Consider the following 14,179-nt stretch of genomic DNA (forward strand, 5'->3'; position numbering starts at 1 on the left):
CTGACAGTGACGGTACGGGGCGTAAACACGTATTCCAGGCTTTGGAACCCAGAGGTGTGACGCCATACTCTCACTGGTCGCTTGCCGATATCCACGTAGCGAGAAGTCTGGAACGTGTGCTCGCGATTCCGGACGAAATACTGACAGCGTGACGGCAACGGCGAGATATTGCGTGATCTCTCCGATGTCGTTCTTGTAGGTGAGTCCTGACAACGGCCATGTTGGATGTTGTACAGCTTTGTCAGAAAAAGGAAAAAGCATATAAAAGGCCAATAAACTTTATTATGGGGAAAGCCGGACAAAGGGTCGGGGTCATACAAGTCGCCTTTTTGTAATTTTGGTTTATGTTGTCATACCTTACCCAGAACACCACCTCACATTCGCGTTATATACAGCCACCTACCGCAGCATATCGCTCATCTATATACAGCAGTACATCTCTCCTCTCAGCACCACGCTGCAGAACATCACATCTCATCTATATACAGCTTCCTCCCCATCCTGCAGCACATTGCCCCCAGCCTAATCCTCCTCCTCCTCCAGAAGCACATTGCTCCCAGCCTAATCCTCCCCATCCTGCAGCACATCGCCCCCTGCCTAATCCTCCCCATCCTGCAGCACATCGCCCCCTGCCTAATCCTCCCCATCCTGCAGCACATCGCCCCCTGCCTAATCCTCCCCATCCTGCAGCACATCGCCCCCTGCCTAATCCTCCCCATCCTGCAGCACATCGCCCCCTGCCTAATCCTCCCCATCCTGCAGCACATCGCCCCCTGCCTAATCCTCCCCATCCTGCAGCACATCGCCCCCTGCCTAATCCTCCCCATCCTGCAGCACATCGCCCCCAGCATAATCCTCCCTATCCTGCAGCACATCGCCCCCTGCCTAATCCTCTCTATCCTGCAGCACATCGCCCCCTGCCTAATCCTCCCCATCCTGCAGCACATCGCCCCCTGCCTAATCCTCCCCATCATGCAGCACATCGCCCCCTGCCTAATCCTCCCCATCCTGCAGCACATCGCCCCCTGCCTAATCCTCTCTATCCTGCAGCACATCGCCCCCTGCCTAATCCTCTCTATCCTGCAGCACATCGCCCCCTGCCTAATCCTCTCTATCCTGCAGCACATCGCCCCCTGCCTAATCCTCTCTATCCTGCAGCACATCGCCCCCTGCCTAATCCTCTCTATCCTGCAGCACATCGCCCCCTGCCTAATCCTCTCTATCCTGCAGCACATCGCCCCCTGCCTAATCCTCTCTATCCTGCAGCACATCGCCCCCTGCCTAATCCTCTCTATCCTGCAGCACATCGCCCCCAGCCTAATCCTCTCTATCCTGCAGCACATCGCCCCCTGCCTAATCTTCTCTACCCTGCAGCACATCGCCCCCTGCCTAATCCTCTCTACCCTGCAGCACATTGCCCCCAGCATAATCCTCCCCATCCTGCAGCACATCGCCCCCTGCCTAATCCTCTCTACCCTGTAGCACATTGCGCCCCTGCCTAATCCTCTCTATCCTGCAGCACATCGCCCCTTGCCTAATCCTCTCTATCCTGCAGCACATCGCCCCCTGCCTAATCTTCTCTACCCTGCAGCACATCGCCCCCTGCCTAATCCTCTCTACCCTGCAGCACATTGCCCCCAGCATAATCCTCCCCATCCTGCAGCACATTGCGCCCCTGCCTAATCCTCTCTACCCTGCAGCACATCGCCCCTGCCTAATCCTCTCTACCCTGCAGCACATCGCCCCCTGCCTAATCCTCTCTACCCTGCAGCACATTGCCCCCCTGCCTAATCCTCTCTACCCTGCAGCACATCGCCCCCAGCCTAATCCTCTCTACCCTGCAGCACATCGCCCCCTGCCTAATCCTCTCTACCCTGCAGCACATTGCCCCTGCCTAATCCTCTCTATCCTGCAGCACATTGCTCCTTGCCTAATCCTCTCTACCCTGCAGCACATTGCTCCTCTGCCTAATCCTCTCTACCCTGCAGCACATCGCCCCCTGCCTAATCCTCTCTACCCTGCAGCACATTGCCCCTGCCTAATCCTCTCTATCCTGCAGCACATTGCTCCTCTGCCTAATCCTCTCTACCCTGCAGCACATTGCTCCTCTGCCTAATCCTCTCTATCCTGCAGCACATCGCCCCCTGCCTAATACTCTGTATCCTGCAGCACATTGCCCCTCTGCCTAATCCTCTATACCCTGCAGCACATCGCTCCATTCAATTTCACGTGCGAAACCACCGCTGTCTCTTTTCAGCAGTTAGGCTCCGCCCCTTCCTGCGACGTAATCATCCTTGTGGACACGCCCCCGCTCTGCGCTGTCAGTTCACTTTCCAGTAGTAAAGATGGCGGCACCCATGGACACGGCGACAGCGGCTGCAGTCAGCGGGAACAGCGAGGAGAACATCCTGTATGATCTGCTGGTGAACACGGAGTGGCCTCCGGAGCCCGATGTGCAGGTGAGCGGCCGGTACCTGGGAGGTGATCTGTCCGCAGCCGCTCACTGTGAGGACGACACACAGACGGGACACGTAGCACTGCACTGCTATGGAGGCTCCGTGCACCTGCTCAGAGGGAATCCCCGCAGCCTGGGAGTTGTAGTTCCACAACTGGATAAGTCTAATTGTGCTCATAGGAAAGCACTGAGGCCACACACTGGGTGTAGAGACTCGGGCATCTGCTACTGTGCTGGCAGTGTGCCCCCCCCCCCTCCCTTCTGCCTGGCGGTGTGCCCCCCCTCTTTCCTCCTGGCGGTGTGCCCCCCCCTCTTTCCTCCTGGCGGTGTGCCCCCCCCTCTTTCCTCCTGGCGGTGTGCCCCCCCCTCTTTCCTCCTGGCGGTGTGCCCCCCCCTCTTTCCTCCTGGCGGTGTGCCCCCCCCCTCTTTCCTCCTGGCGGTGTGCCCCCCCCTCTTTCCTCCTGGCGGTGTGCCCCCCCCTCTTTCCTCCTGGCGGTGTGCCCCCCCCTCTTTCCTCCTGGCGGTGTGCCCCCCCCTCTTTCCTCCTGGCGGTGTGCCCCCCCCCCCTTTCCTCCTGGCGGTGTGCCCCCCCCCCCTTTCCTCCTGGCGGTGTGCCCCCCCCCCTTTCCTCCTGGCGGTGTGCCCCCCCTCTTTCCTCCTGGCGGTGTGCCCCCCCTCTTTCCTCCTGGCGGTGTGCCCCCCCCTCTTTCCTCCTGGCGGTGTGCCCCCCCCCTCTTTCCTCCTGGCGGTGTGCCCCCCCCCCCTTTCCTCCTGGCGGTGTGCCCCCCCCCCCTTTCCTCCTGGCGGTGTGCCCCCCCCCTTTCCTCCTGGCGGTGTGCCCCCCCCCCTTTCCTCCTGGCGGTGTGCCCCCCCCCCTTTCCTCCTGGCGGTGTGCCCCCCCCCCCCCTTCCTCCTGGCGGTGTGCCCCCCCCCCCTTTCCTCCTGGCGGTGTGCCCCCCCCCCCCTTTCCTCCTGGCGGTGTGCCCCCCCCCCTTTCCTCCTGGCGGTGTGCCCCCCCCCCTTTCCTCCTGGCGGTGTGCCCCCCCCCCCCTTTCCTCCTGGCGGTGTGCCCCCCCCCCTTTCCTCCTGGCGGTGTGCCCCCCCCCCCTTTCCTCCTGGCGGTGTGCCCCCCCCCCCTTTCCTCCTGGCGGTGTGCCCCCCCCCCTTTCCTCCTGGCGGTGTGCCCCCCCCCCCTTTCCTCCTGGCGGTGTGCCCCCCCCCCTTTCCTCCTGGCGGTGTGCCCCCCCCCCCTTTCCTCCTGGCGGTGTGCCCCCCCCCCCTTTCCTCCTGGCGGTGTGCCCCCCCCCCTTTCCTCCTGGCGGTGTGCCCCCCCCCCCTTTCCTCCTGGCGGTGTGCCCCCCCCCCCTTTCCTCCTGGCGGTGTGCCCCCCCCCCCTTTCCTCCTGGCGGTGTGCCCCCCCCCCTTTCCTCCTGGCGGTGTGCCCCCCCCCCCTTTCCTCCTGGCGGTGTGCCCCCCCCCCCTTTCCTCCTGGCGGTGTGCCCCCCCCCCTTTCCTCCTGGCGGTGTGCCCCCCCCCCTTTCCTCCTGGCGGTGTGCCCCCCCCCCCTTTCCTCCTGGCGGTGTGCCCCCCCCCCCTTTCCTCCTGGCGGTGTGCCCCCCCCCCCCTTTCCTCCTGGCGGTGTGCCCCCCCCCCCTTTCCTCCTGGCGGTGTGCCCCCCCCCTTTCCTCCTGGCGGCGTGCCCCCCCCTCTTTCCTCCTGGCGGCGTGCGCCCGCCCCCCCTGCCCTCCTGGCGGTGTGCGCCCCCCCTCCCCCCTCCTCGGCTTGGCAAAATTATTGATGGATCCTAATTGCGAAAAAAATAAATTTTGACCCCCCTAATGTTTATATATGTAGTAAATTAAAATAAATAATTGCCCCACTGGTGGAAGACCCCCTTAAAGCCCCTGTTGCTTTGGTGAACTGGGCACATCCATTTTTTTGACAAATCTTTCAAGCAATACCGCATATGCCCTGTAGTGGCCGCTGCAGGGGAAACCACAGCTACCAGGGGTTTTTCTTTGGAACCAGACTCAGTGATCTGGTGATCGATTTCAAAATGGTCTTTATTTAATGAGAGAAGCAAAATGTGGCCATATTTTGATTCTTTGAGGCAGGAATGGTTCAGGGGACTTGCCTGAATGATTTGTGAGCTGGTGTGTTTCTTGCTGTATAATTTGTCCTCTGTTTTTATTTGCAGCCTCGGGGTGGCCGTGAACACGGAGCGTCATTTGTCCTCACCAAGGCTATTACAGGTACCCGGCTGTCCCATTATCTAGACAGGGGAGGATGGGGCATCTGTGTGGGAGTATAGGATCTGGATGGGAGCGGCTCCGGAGAACCCCTTTACATTTCATTTCATTCACAGCTCTGGCCATGTAACACGCTGCAAGGACTTGAAGGGAATTTGTCAACAGGTTTTTGCTCTATAGCATATTGTAGGGGCAGAGAGCCTGATTCCAGTAATGTGTCACTTGCTCAGCAGTTTTTTTTGTAGTTTCAATACAATAATTGTTTTATAAGCAGGAGATTATCCCTTCAGGACTAGGTGTCTTGTGTAAGGCAGTCAAGCTAATCTGTGTAACCTTGTCCCCATCACTGATTGGTTGATTGCTGTCAGTGTGCACAACAAGCTGCCAATCAGTGGTGTGGGCGGGGTAATACAGAGCTCAGCAGTCAGAGCACTGCTACATCTACAGCAGTGAAAACAGGGATTTTGTCAAAACTGCAGCAAGCAGCCCGGTAAATAACACATTGCTGGAATCAGGGTCTCTGCCCCTACATCATGCTACTCTCAGATTACATAGCAAAAACCTATTGACACATTATCTTTAACCCTTACTTTTCATATTTCATACATGTACATCACATGTCAGTAGTCTTTCTATGCTTCCCATACCCAGAAGATGCCAGCTGTGTTATGCAGTCGGCATCCTGCCGGGAACAGAACTAGCTTTGTTCGCTTCTTTTTGACCCCTTAAGTGCCGCTGTCAAAAATCGAAGGCGTGCGATTGCACCTTGCCTAACGCCCATCAACACCCCGTGATCTGTGGGAGCCTGCTGAAGGCCCCCATGGATGCTATGTTGGTACTTTAGTGAATATATATATATATATATTTATATATTTATTTATTACTTTTCATATTCACCGGTAAAAGGAGAGTTTTTTTCTATTTTTTTTTTTTTTATAAAAAAGACACATATAGATATATATCTCTATCTCTATCTATATCTCTATATATCTCATACATATACACACATACGTTATAAACATAATACAAACGTAAAACAAAATAAAAAATCAAATCTCCCCGTTTACCAGTGTAAATATAAACAAAAAAAGTCCAGTCTTTGAAAAAAATAAAATTTCACTTAAATATAAAATGAAAATTAAAACTTTACCCATTTGCCATCACTGACCTGAGATATCACGCTGCCATATCGTTTTTACCACACACTATAAAACCAAAGCAAAACAAAAGCAATGGCGGAATTGCGTTTTTTTTCCCCCCATTTTATGTACCCTTGAAAATTTTTAAAATCCCCCCCCCCCCCTGTTTTTTAGTACATTGTATTGTCACTCAACACTTCTTTTCAGCAAGCCTTCATACAACTACATCCACAGAAAAATTATGGCTCTTAAGAGGAAAAAAGAAAAAACCCAAAAAAAACGCTCAGTCATGTAAAGGTTAAAAATGACTGCGCAACTTGGTGGTAAAAGGCATGCTGTTTTTAAGTGCAAGTATAGAAAAAAAGTGTAAAAAAGAAAAAAAAAATTCTGAAAACTTTGCTCAATTCCATGGAAAAAATAAACTGTGCGTCAGGCTATGTGCCCACGATGCAGAAATGTTCCCGATTTTTCCTGAGCGTTTCTGCATCTCCCTGGCAGAAAAAACACATGCGGATTGTACATGCGGATTGTACATGCGTTTTTCCTGCCAGGGACATGCGGATGTGAAGCGTTCTTCACATAAATTTCCACAAGCACTTGCAACTGGCATGGATTTATATAGTGTGACCAAGTTAGTTAAAAAAAGAATAAAAATGGTAAAAAAAATAAAGAAAAACATTATACTCACCTTCCGATGGCCCCCGTCTCCTTATCCGATGCTTCTGGTGTCTCGTGGTTGTGTAAAAGGACCTTCAATGACGTAATTTAGTCGACTGCAGTCGTGTGACCTGTCACATGACTAAATGACGTCATGGCATGTCCTTTTAGACCATCGCGAGCTGCTGGGGAGCCAGGACACATCACTAAGGAGACCGGGGGGCCATCAGAAGGTGAGTATAATGTATATTTTTTATTTTAAATTCTTTTTTTATTTTTTATTTTTTTTACAGTTTCTATGGTACCCGGGTCTGGAGGAGAGTCTCCTCTTCTCCAGACCCGGGTACCATCCGCACATGTAGTCATGCTGATATTAAGTAATTCAATGCAAATCAATGGCAGCAAAAACGCTGCGATTCTGCAAAATAATTGGTTGTGCTGCGGATTTTTCCGCAATGATAATCCGCAGCGGAAATTTCCGCAGCATGTGCACAGAACATGCGGATTATCATTGGGGAACATGGCAGGCCTTCTGCCATGCATTTTTTAAGCGTTTATGCAGCACAGTTGCCGCTGCGTAAACGCTTAAACGCATAGTGGGCACACCCTCCCTGGGTCCAGCAGTGCGTCTCCATCCCTACGCCTGGTGTCTTTTATCGTCTGCGCTCTGACATCACGGCTGCCAATCACTGAGCTGATGGCTTCTGCAGAGGCAGAGACGCTGAGCTCAGTGATTGGCTGCAGCGTTGTCGGCGTGACATCACAGCCAAACGAGAGACTGGCGCAGTGGTGGAGGCGCAATGTGTTATTTAAAAAATTACAGGGAAGAAAGTGGACAACCCCCTTTAACCATTGTGGTCAGCTACATAAAATAGGTTTGTTCTAACCCCGTAATGATGGGTTCCTCCTTCACCTGTCAGATGTGACTGCTGGTATTTCTTTTGTCACTTTTATTCTTGAATGATGTAATAAAATCTCACTTCTTTCTTACAGCCCCAGCGTATTACTTCCAGCAGCTCCTCTGGTACAGGTATGTACGGCATGGAGGATTTACATTAGAGGGTTTCTAGTTTAAGGGGTTAACAAAGTATTTGGAAAGTTTCTTTTGTAAGACCACTTTATAGTGTCTTTATGTCGGCCATTAATGGTAGTTTTCTGATACGCTTTCTTTATATGGCGGTGCTTCAGAAGAAGAATGCTGTGCTGTATGATGTTGCTAGAAAGCTTGGCATCAGGCACTGATTGGAAACCAATAAAAGTTGGTGTTTGATTGTTGACCCCATTAGGTGCCTCGGTTACTACTGGCTGCGGCATCAAGGTGTTTTACTGAGGGAGTGGTCAATGTCACGCAAGGTGTAGGCAAGACTAAGTGCAACACGAATGTAAGGGGGAAAAGGGGCCCAGACTCTATAGGGAAGGGGTGTAGTGGAGACCTCCTAGGCTGGTCTAGTGTCACCCTGTCTCCCCTAACGTCCCAATCGCCGCACAGGAACCTTGCCCTGTCTTTCCCTGGCGTTTGGCCCTGGCTAGGGAAGGGAGGGGATGAGCGCTAGTCGATCCCCACTGACAACTAAAGACCACAAGGGGGAACAAACAAGGGAAGATAGCTTAGCTTTTGTCAACTTCAGAGAGATGAACACACGTCCTCTTAGCTCCAGAGAGGAAGAAGTACTGCACTAGCTCCAAGCCTTCACAAGGGGTCATGTGAGTATCGCCGTCACCTCCCTCTAGCAGACAGCAGGTATTTATACACCCAGGCAAGGGTGTTGATTAGTCAGAAGAAGGTATCTGCTGGGTCCTAGAGAGACAGCTTTTAAGAAGGTGTCTGTAATGCCAAACGTAGAGATCTCTTGCAACCAACTGCCGGGCGACTGTCACTTCTGACACACCCGTGACAGTCAGGCCATCAGCCCTTGAATCGTGATATTTACTAGGAAAGCCAGTGACCTGTCAAAGGCTCAGAAAAACAATGTCTAGTTTAGACTAAATTCAGACAGCTATTGTGACACTCTGGTGAGTAATGTCCCCCAAATTGCAGATGTGGCTGCCTTGCTTTGCTCGTCCTCATGTGCCTACTTGAGTTTGAGCCGGGAGATTTGAGGCCGATCTGTGACACGTGGATGTGTAAATTCAGCCAAAGAAGAATAAAAATAAATTATGGGAAAATCTCAAAGTTTCAAGCAGGGCTGTGGAGTCAGAGTCGTGGAGTCGGAGTTAGTTTTGGTTGGAGTCGGTAGAAATGTACCGACTCCGACTCCAGCTTTAAAAAAAAATGTATTAATATTTCATAATTGAACTTTCATATGAATTTTATAAATGTTACTCAAATATATATGTTCTATCAAACTATGAACAACAGTGATAAGCAGTTCTGCTGGAGATAGACATTTCTTACTTCTTGTGTGTCACTGTTCTCCACTGACCTTATCTAATCTTATACTTGGTTAACCTCATGCTGCCCCAGCCCCCCTACTTACAATGTATGAAACTGAAAGTGAAAATGTGTTGCAAATTCTTAGTAGTAAAACTACTCCTCTAGACTAGATGTTTACTAGGTGTGTGTCTTCCAAGCATCTCACAGCTGCTACTCAGAAGAAGACGACTGTAAGAAGTATTATCCTTTCAACAAACTTTGCATCAGTTAACTGCGAGTACATGAGGAATAACAGTATTATTGACCACTATATCAGTTGTACGACCTGGCAATAATTTTGTACAATTGTTTTTAGGAAAAACAATTGTCATTTGGATTGTGAATGCAGAATTAAAAACCTGAGAATGTCAAAGAAGCGTCACATTAAATCAGCTGTATTTGAACATTTCACCATCAGTCAAGATAGAAAACATTATGTCTGTCAGTGTATGACAAATGATCCAGACGAAAACAAATGCTGTGAAGCCAAGATCAGTGCATATTCAGGCAAAGATAAAAATGCTCCTACCAGAGCTTCTACTCTAAAGAGACATTTACAGCGCTTTCATCCAGAAGTACTGAAAGCAGTGGATGAGAAAGACTGCATCCAAACCAATGAACCAGTGCCCTGCTCTTCCAGCCAAACAAAGGAGCAGAGAACTTTGCAGCCATCAGTTGCAAGATATTTTGTCAGTGACAGTTACTGTGACAATTACAGTAGATACATTTAAAAAACAGATCATAGAGCTTGTTGTAAAGGATAGTGTGCCTATTTCATTATTGTCGCGACCAGCTTTTATGTGTCTGAATGGGGAAATGGCCCGCAAGCTTGGTGTTTCTCTGGAGAGAGAGAGAGTATTAGAAAATTAGTAATCGAAGAAGCTTTTAAACAAAAGGAAGAACTTAAAAAAACTCTCAAGGGACGCTTTGTTTCTTAAAATGGATGCCTGCACACGTCACAGAGTGAACTATTTTGCCATCAATGTCCGATTTGTTTGTGACAAAAATGAAATAGTTACCAAGACATTGGCAGTAAAAGACACCAAAGCTCATCACACCAGTGAGTTTCTCCAGGTCTTGGTGGAAAATGTTCTGCAAGACTATGAACTTAAAAAAGAGCAAGTTCTTTCTGTCGTAACTGACAATGCTTCAAATATGATAAGTACTATTAAGCTAATGAATGAGAGTAATGATGGTGACCAGCAGCTAGAAGAACATTCTGGGTCCACAGACACAGAAATGTTTGAAATAGAGGAACACAGTATTGTAACTGAGGAGCAAACTGAAATTGCTTCAGATGAACAGCAACATGATAGTTTAGATGATCTTGTTGAAACTGTGACAATCCGTTCTTTCATTCATCACATGCGCTGTGTTGTGCATACGCTACAGCTGGCTATAAGAGACAGTCTGCAAGAAGGACAAGCTGCTGCACTGATTGGCAAGGTGAGAAAATTGGCTACTGTTGCCAGAACCCCTAAAGTTGACTCAATTCTGAAGAGACGTGCTGGAAAAGGGGCAATTATTGATCAAGCCACATGATGGGGCAGTACTTACTTAATGATTCAGCGCTTGGTTGAACTGAAAACCTTTCTTGTAGACATGGCTAACCCTCAACTGACGCTAAATGAAAGTCAGTGGAATCAGGTGACTGAGCTGGAAAAATTGCTAGAGCACCCATTTACAGTGACTAAAAAATTACAAGCGGAGGACTTAACTCCAGGTATTTTCTTAAAGGAGTGGAAGAACCTGATGTTTCGCCTGTCCCAAAGAGGAGGGTTAATTGCAAGTGGCATTGCTACATCAATGAAACGGAGAGAGGAGCTACTATTACAAAATAACATTCTTTTGGCAGCTGTTTATGTAGACCCAATGCATTGGATTCTTCTAGATGATCAACAGCTAACTAAAGGAAAAGAAGCTCTGTTTGAAATAGCAGTAAGGATGAAAGGGTTGCAGAACAGTCAGGAGGAACAAGAAGAATTTGGTCGTCCTGCCACATCTTCACCCTCATCAACAACTGATGAAGAATTTAATTTCGAAAAATATTTGGATCACAAGGACCGTGCAAAGCGTTCCCGCATAGAAGAAGAGTCATCCCCATCAAAGAACACAGCCAGTACATTTCAGCAGAATTTTTCATGTGCACTAAAAGAAATTGAGAAATTTGACCGTTCATCATAAATAACAGTGCAAGAAGCGATTCCTCTGTATCCTGACATTGTCAGAGATGTTGCCCGAGTGGTTACTGCTTTGCCACCAACCCAAGTTAGTGTAGAGAGGTTGTTCTCTGCTCTCAAAATAATTAGATCAGATTTGAGGCATCCATGAAGGAGGATCTGACAGAGGCAATACTTTTTCTGAGGACAAATTTATAGATTTCTTCTTATTAACTGCATAACCGTGTTTATTGCATATTTACTTACAAGAGTTTAGAAAAGTTTATAAAAGTTATTTGCTATATTCTAATTGTATTCTAATATAGTTTTTGCTCTAAGTGGTCTTATTACTTATATGATAGTGAGAAACTGAATAATCACGATGTTAATATTTTACAGCAGTAAATTTATTGTTACGAATTGGCCATTTATTGAAGGAGCTGGAGCCGGAGTCGGAACCTGATAAAATCTAGGAGTCAGTCGCAACTGTGGCTTACCGACTCCACAGCCCTGGTTTCAAGACAAACCAAAAATATCTGTGTGTAAAAAAAATAAATAAAAAAAAATATATATCTCGCCCAAAAAGTTAGGGATTTTGGCTTTTGGGTGAAACTTATGGAAAACGTAAAATGTTCCCGCTAAGGTGATATTTTATCATGACAGTCGGGCATTTAATTAGAAGCATCAATGGTGATTTCCTGATCCCAAACAAGTTAATGAAACCAAAGCCAACAGCAGGGGGGTGGGTATACACCAACAAGAAATGTCAATGTCTCCATAAGTTGTCATGTGGCCTTGAGCATCAATTACAGCTGACAATGACTTCTCCTGCTGTTCACGAGTGGAGTTATCTGCTGAGGCATCCCACTTCTCTAGAAGGGTGGTCTTCAGGCCATTGAGGTTCTGGGGTACAGAGTTACGAGCCTCTACACAGCGACTCAGCTGATCCCATAGATTTTCTATGGGATTCAGGTCTGGAGAACGTTCAGGCCGCTCCATCTGAGGTGCCTTATTCTCCAGCAGCTGTTCCCTAATTATGGGACCTCAATGAGCTGGAGCATGGTTGTTCATGAAGATGAAATTAGGCCTGTGCTGTTCATGCAGAGGCACAATGACTGGATTAATGATGTTATTCCAGTAGTAGGAACTTTTCACGAAATGTAGGGCAGTTCTGTATTGACTAGACACCTGCCCTCACTGTAACCCCACCAGCAACAAAGGATGATGCATAGTTCTCTCCTTGACGTCTTGAACATTGTTGGCGGCCATCATATCTGCTCAGCGTGAATCGACTTTCTTCAGTGAACAGCACTGAGGCCACTGGTCCCTCGTATATCGTAGATGCTCCCTGGCTCTGGTGTGGTCAGGTAGCCTTGCAGGTCATCTAGCATGCAGACCACACTGATGTAAATGGTTTAGAATGGTCTGACGTGACACTTGGGCGCCTCTCACCTCCCATAAATGTGCCTGGAGTTGTGTGACATTCATCATCCGGATACGAAGAGCATTGGGCATAATGAAGCGGTCATCAATGTGAGATGTGGCCAGAGGACTTCCACTTCTCTGCCTTTCTGTGACTCTTCCCGTATCTCTGTATCTCTGTTGCACTTTGCTGATGACTCTGTGACCCTCTAAGCTCAGAAGCCTCTTCCTTCTGAGAACATCCCGCTTGAAGCCTCACAAGGGCGAGAAACTGGTGATCAATTGTTAAGCGTCATGTTGGTCTCATGATGTCAAAATGTGAACAGCGTGATGAGGAGGACTGTATAATACCAATTCTAATTGAGCCCCCGAAATTTATTGGCCAATTCGTGGATCAAACACCTGTTGTGAATTTTACCATTGGGCTCCTTATTAGAGATCAGCAAGTTGTGCAAATAGTCCTGAAACTTTTAACAGTTGGACGTTGTACATCCTAGAGACGGCCACATTATGTTCACCTGAAAAGGTTAGAAGGCATTATAGGTTCATCCTGAAATTTCACATGAAAGCCCAATATCCATAACTTTTTGTGAGTAGTGTATATAATATTTATTTTTATCTTTAACCTCCAAAAGTTTATGGCACATACTCGCCCCCTCAGCATGGGTTTCCCTCCATACCTTAGAGTAGCTTGTAGGCTCCAGTTCACACCTCCATGCTGTTCACTGCAGAATAAACCATGCAATACTAGTTTTCATCTCGCATCCCTGTCGCATTGAGTCCCATAATGTTATTTTGAGCTGTGCTATATAGAAAGAAAATGTCCCCTTTCTTGAGCCTTATTTGCATGATTGATCGTATCTTGTTATTAAGCATATGTAGGGGTTCCTGAATTATTGGTTATGATGTGGACATTGTCTGAGCCCATGCTTGTCTCTGGGACATTGATTGACTTCAAGTTCTGTAATAAAGAATGATTTAGTCTTTTTGTGGCAGATACTGTGTGGGGTCCAGGGTGGTCTCCGCTTATGTTTTAATATCTCCTTTTTATCTTTTTTTGAATGTGTGTTATTTAATAAAGTATATTTTTCTTGATTTCGGCTGTAATACTCTTTGTTTGATGTATGATCTTATATTTCTTTGGAGTGCCTTAAATATAATATATAGCCCACTTATAGGTTTCTATTGTAAAATAAATCTTCTCATTCAAAACTACAACTTGTCCCACAAAAATCAAGTCCTCATGCGGCTATGTAGACAGAAAGATAAAAAGTTATGGCTCTTGGCAAATAAGGAAGGAAAAATGGAGGCACGAAAGCAGGAAATGTGCGTGTATGAGCCTGCGGGAAGTGCCCCTTCTTCCTGGCTTCTTTACTCCGTCTGTATTTGCCTATAATAAAGCAGCTGTGCACGAACGTGAGTGTGAACACGGCCATAGATCAGCCCAGAAACCAGCGTGAAGAAACACATTTATGGACTGGAATCTGTTCCTGCGCCCGTTCTGGATTTACACCCTCTTGTTGGCGCTCGCTCTTTTACCACCGGCCAAATATGTCTCAGTAATAATTGATACGGAGCGACGCGCGTCTGCGCCTTTATGAGAGAAACACTAAGCGTAATATAAAAGCTGTTTAAAAAACAATTGCGGCATTGAAATATTAAAATCTCCGTGTTGTAAAAGACTT

The 14,179-nt window shown here is 48.2% G+C and overlaps 1 protein-coding gene across 2 annotated transcripts in view; it reads left to right on the forward strand.

Annotated features, from left to right (window-relative positions):
* Window positions 1-2,298: 2,298 nt before the first annotated feature.
* The window catches only part of NBAS (NBAS subunit of NRZ tethering complex), a 760,680-nt gene continuing 748,799 nt past the window's right edge, over window positions 2,299-14,179 (forward strand). For both annotated transcript variants that reach the window (XM_073674140.1, XM_073674141.1), the window contains exons 1-3: window positions 2,299-2,459; window positions 4,653-4,707; window positions 7,494-7,530. In XM_073674140.1, the coding sequence (XP_073530241.1) occupies window positions 2,346-2,459; window positions 4,653-4,707; window positions 7,494-7,530 (206 nt within the window). In that variant the 5' untranslated portion in view covers window positions 2,299-2,345. The remainder of the gene's footprint in view (window positions 2,460-4,652; window positions 4,708-7,493; window positions 7,531-14,179) is intronic.

The sequence above is a fragment of the Phyllobates terribilis genome, unplaced genomic scaffold (assembly GCF_046119375.1).
Source record: "Phyllobates terribilis strain yellow unplaced genomic scaffold, ASM4611937v1 Scaffold_3__8_contigs__length_932513732, whole genome shotgun sequence".
In the NCBI taxonomy this organism is placed as follows: domain Eukaryota; kingdom Metazoa; phylum Chordata; class Amphibia; order Anura; family Dendrobatidae; genus Phyllobates; species Phyllobates terribilis.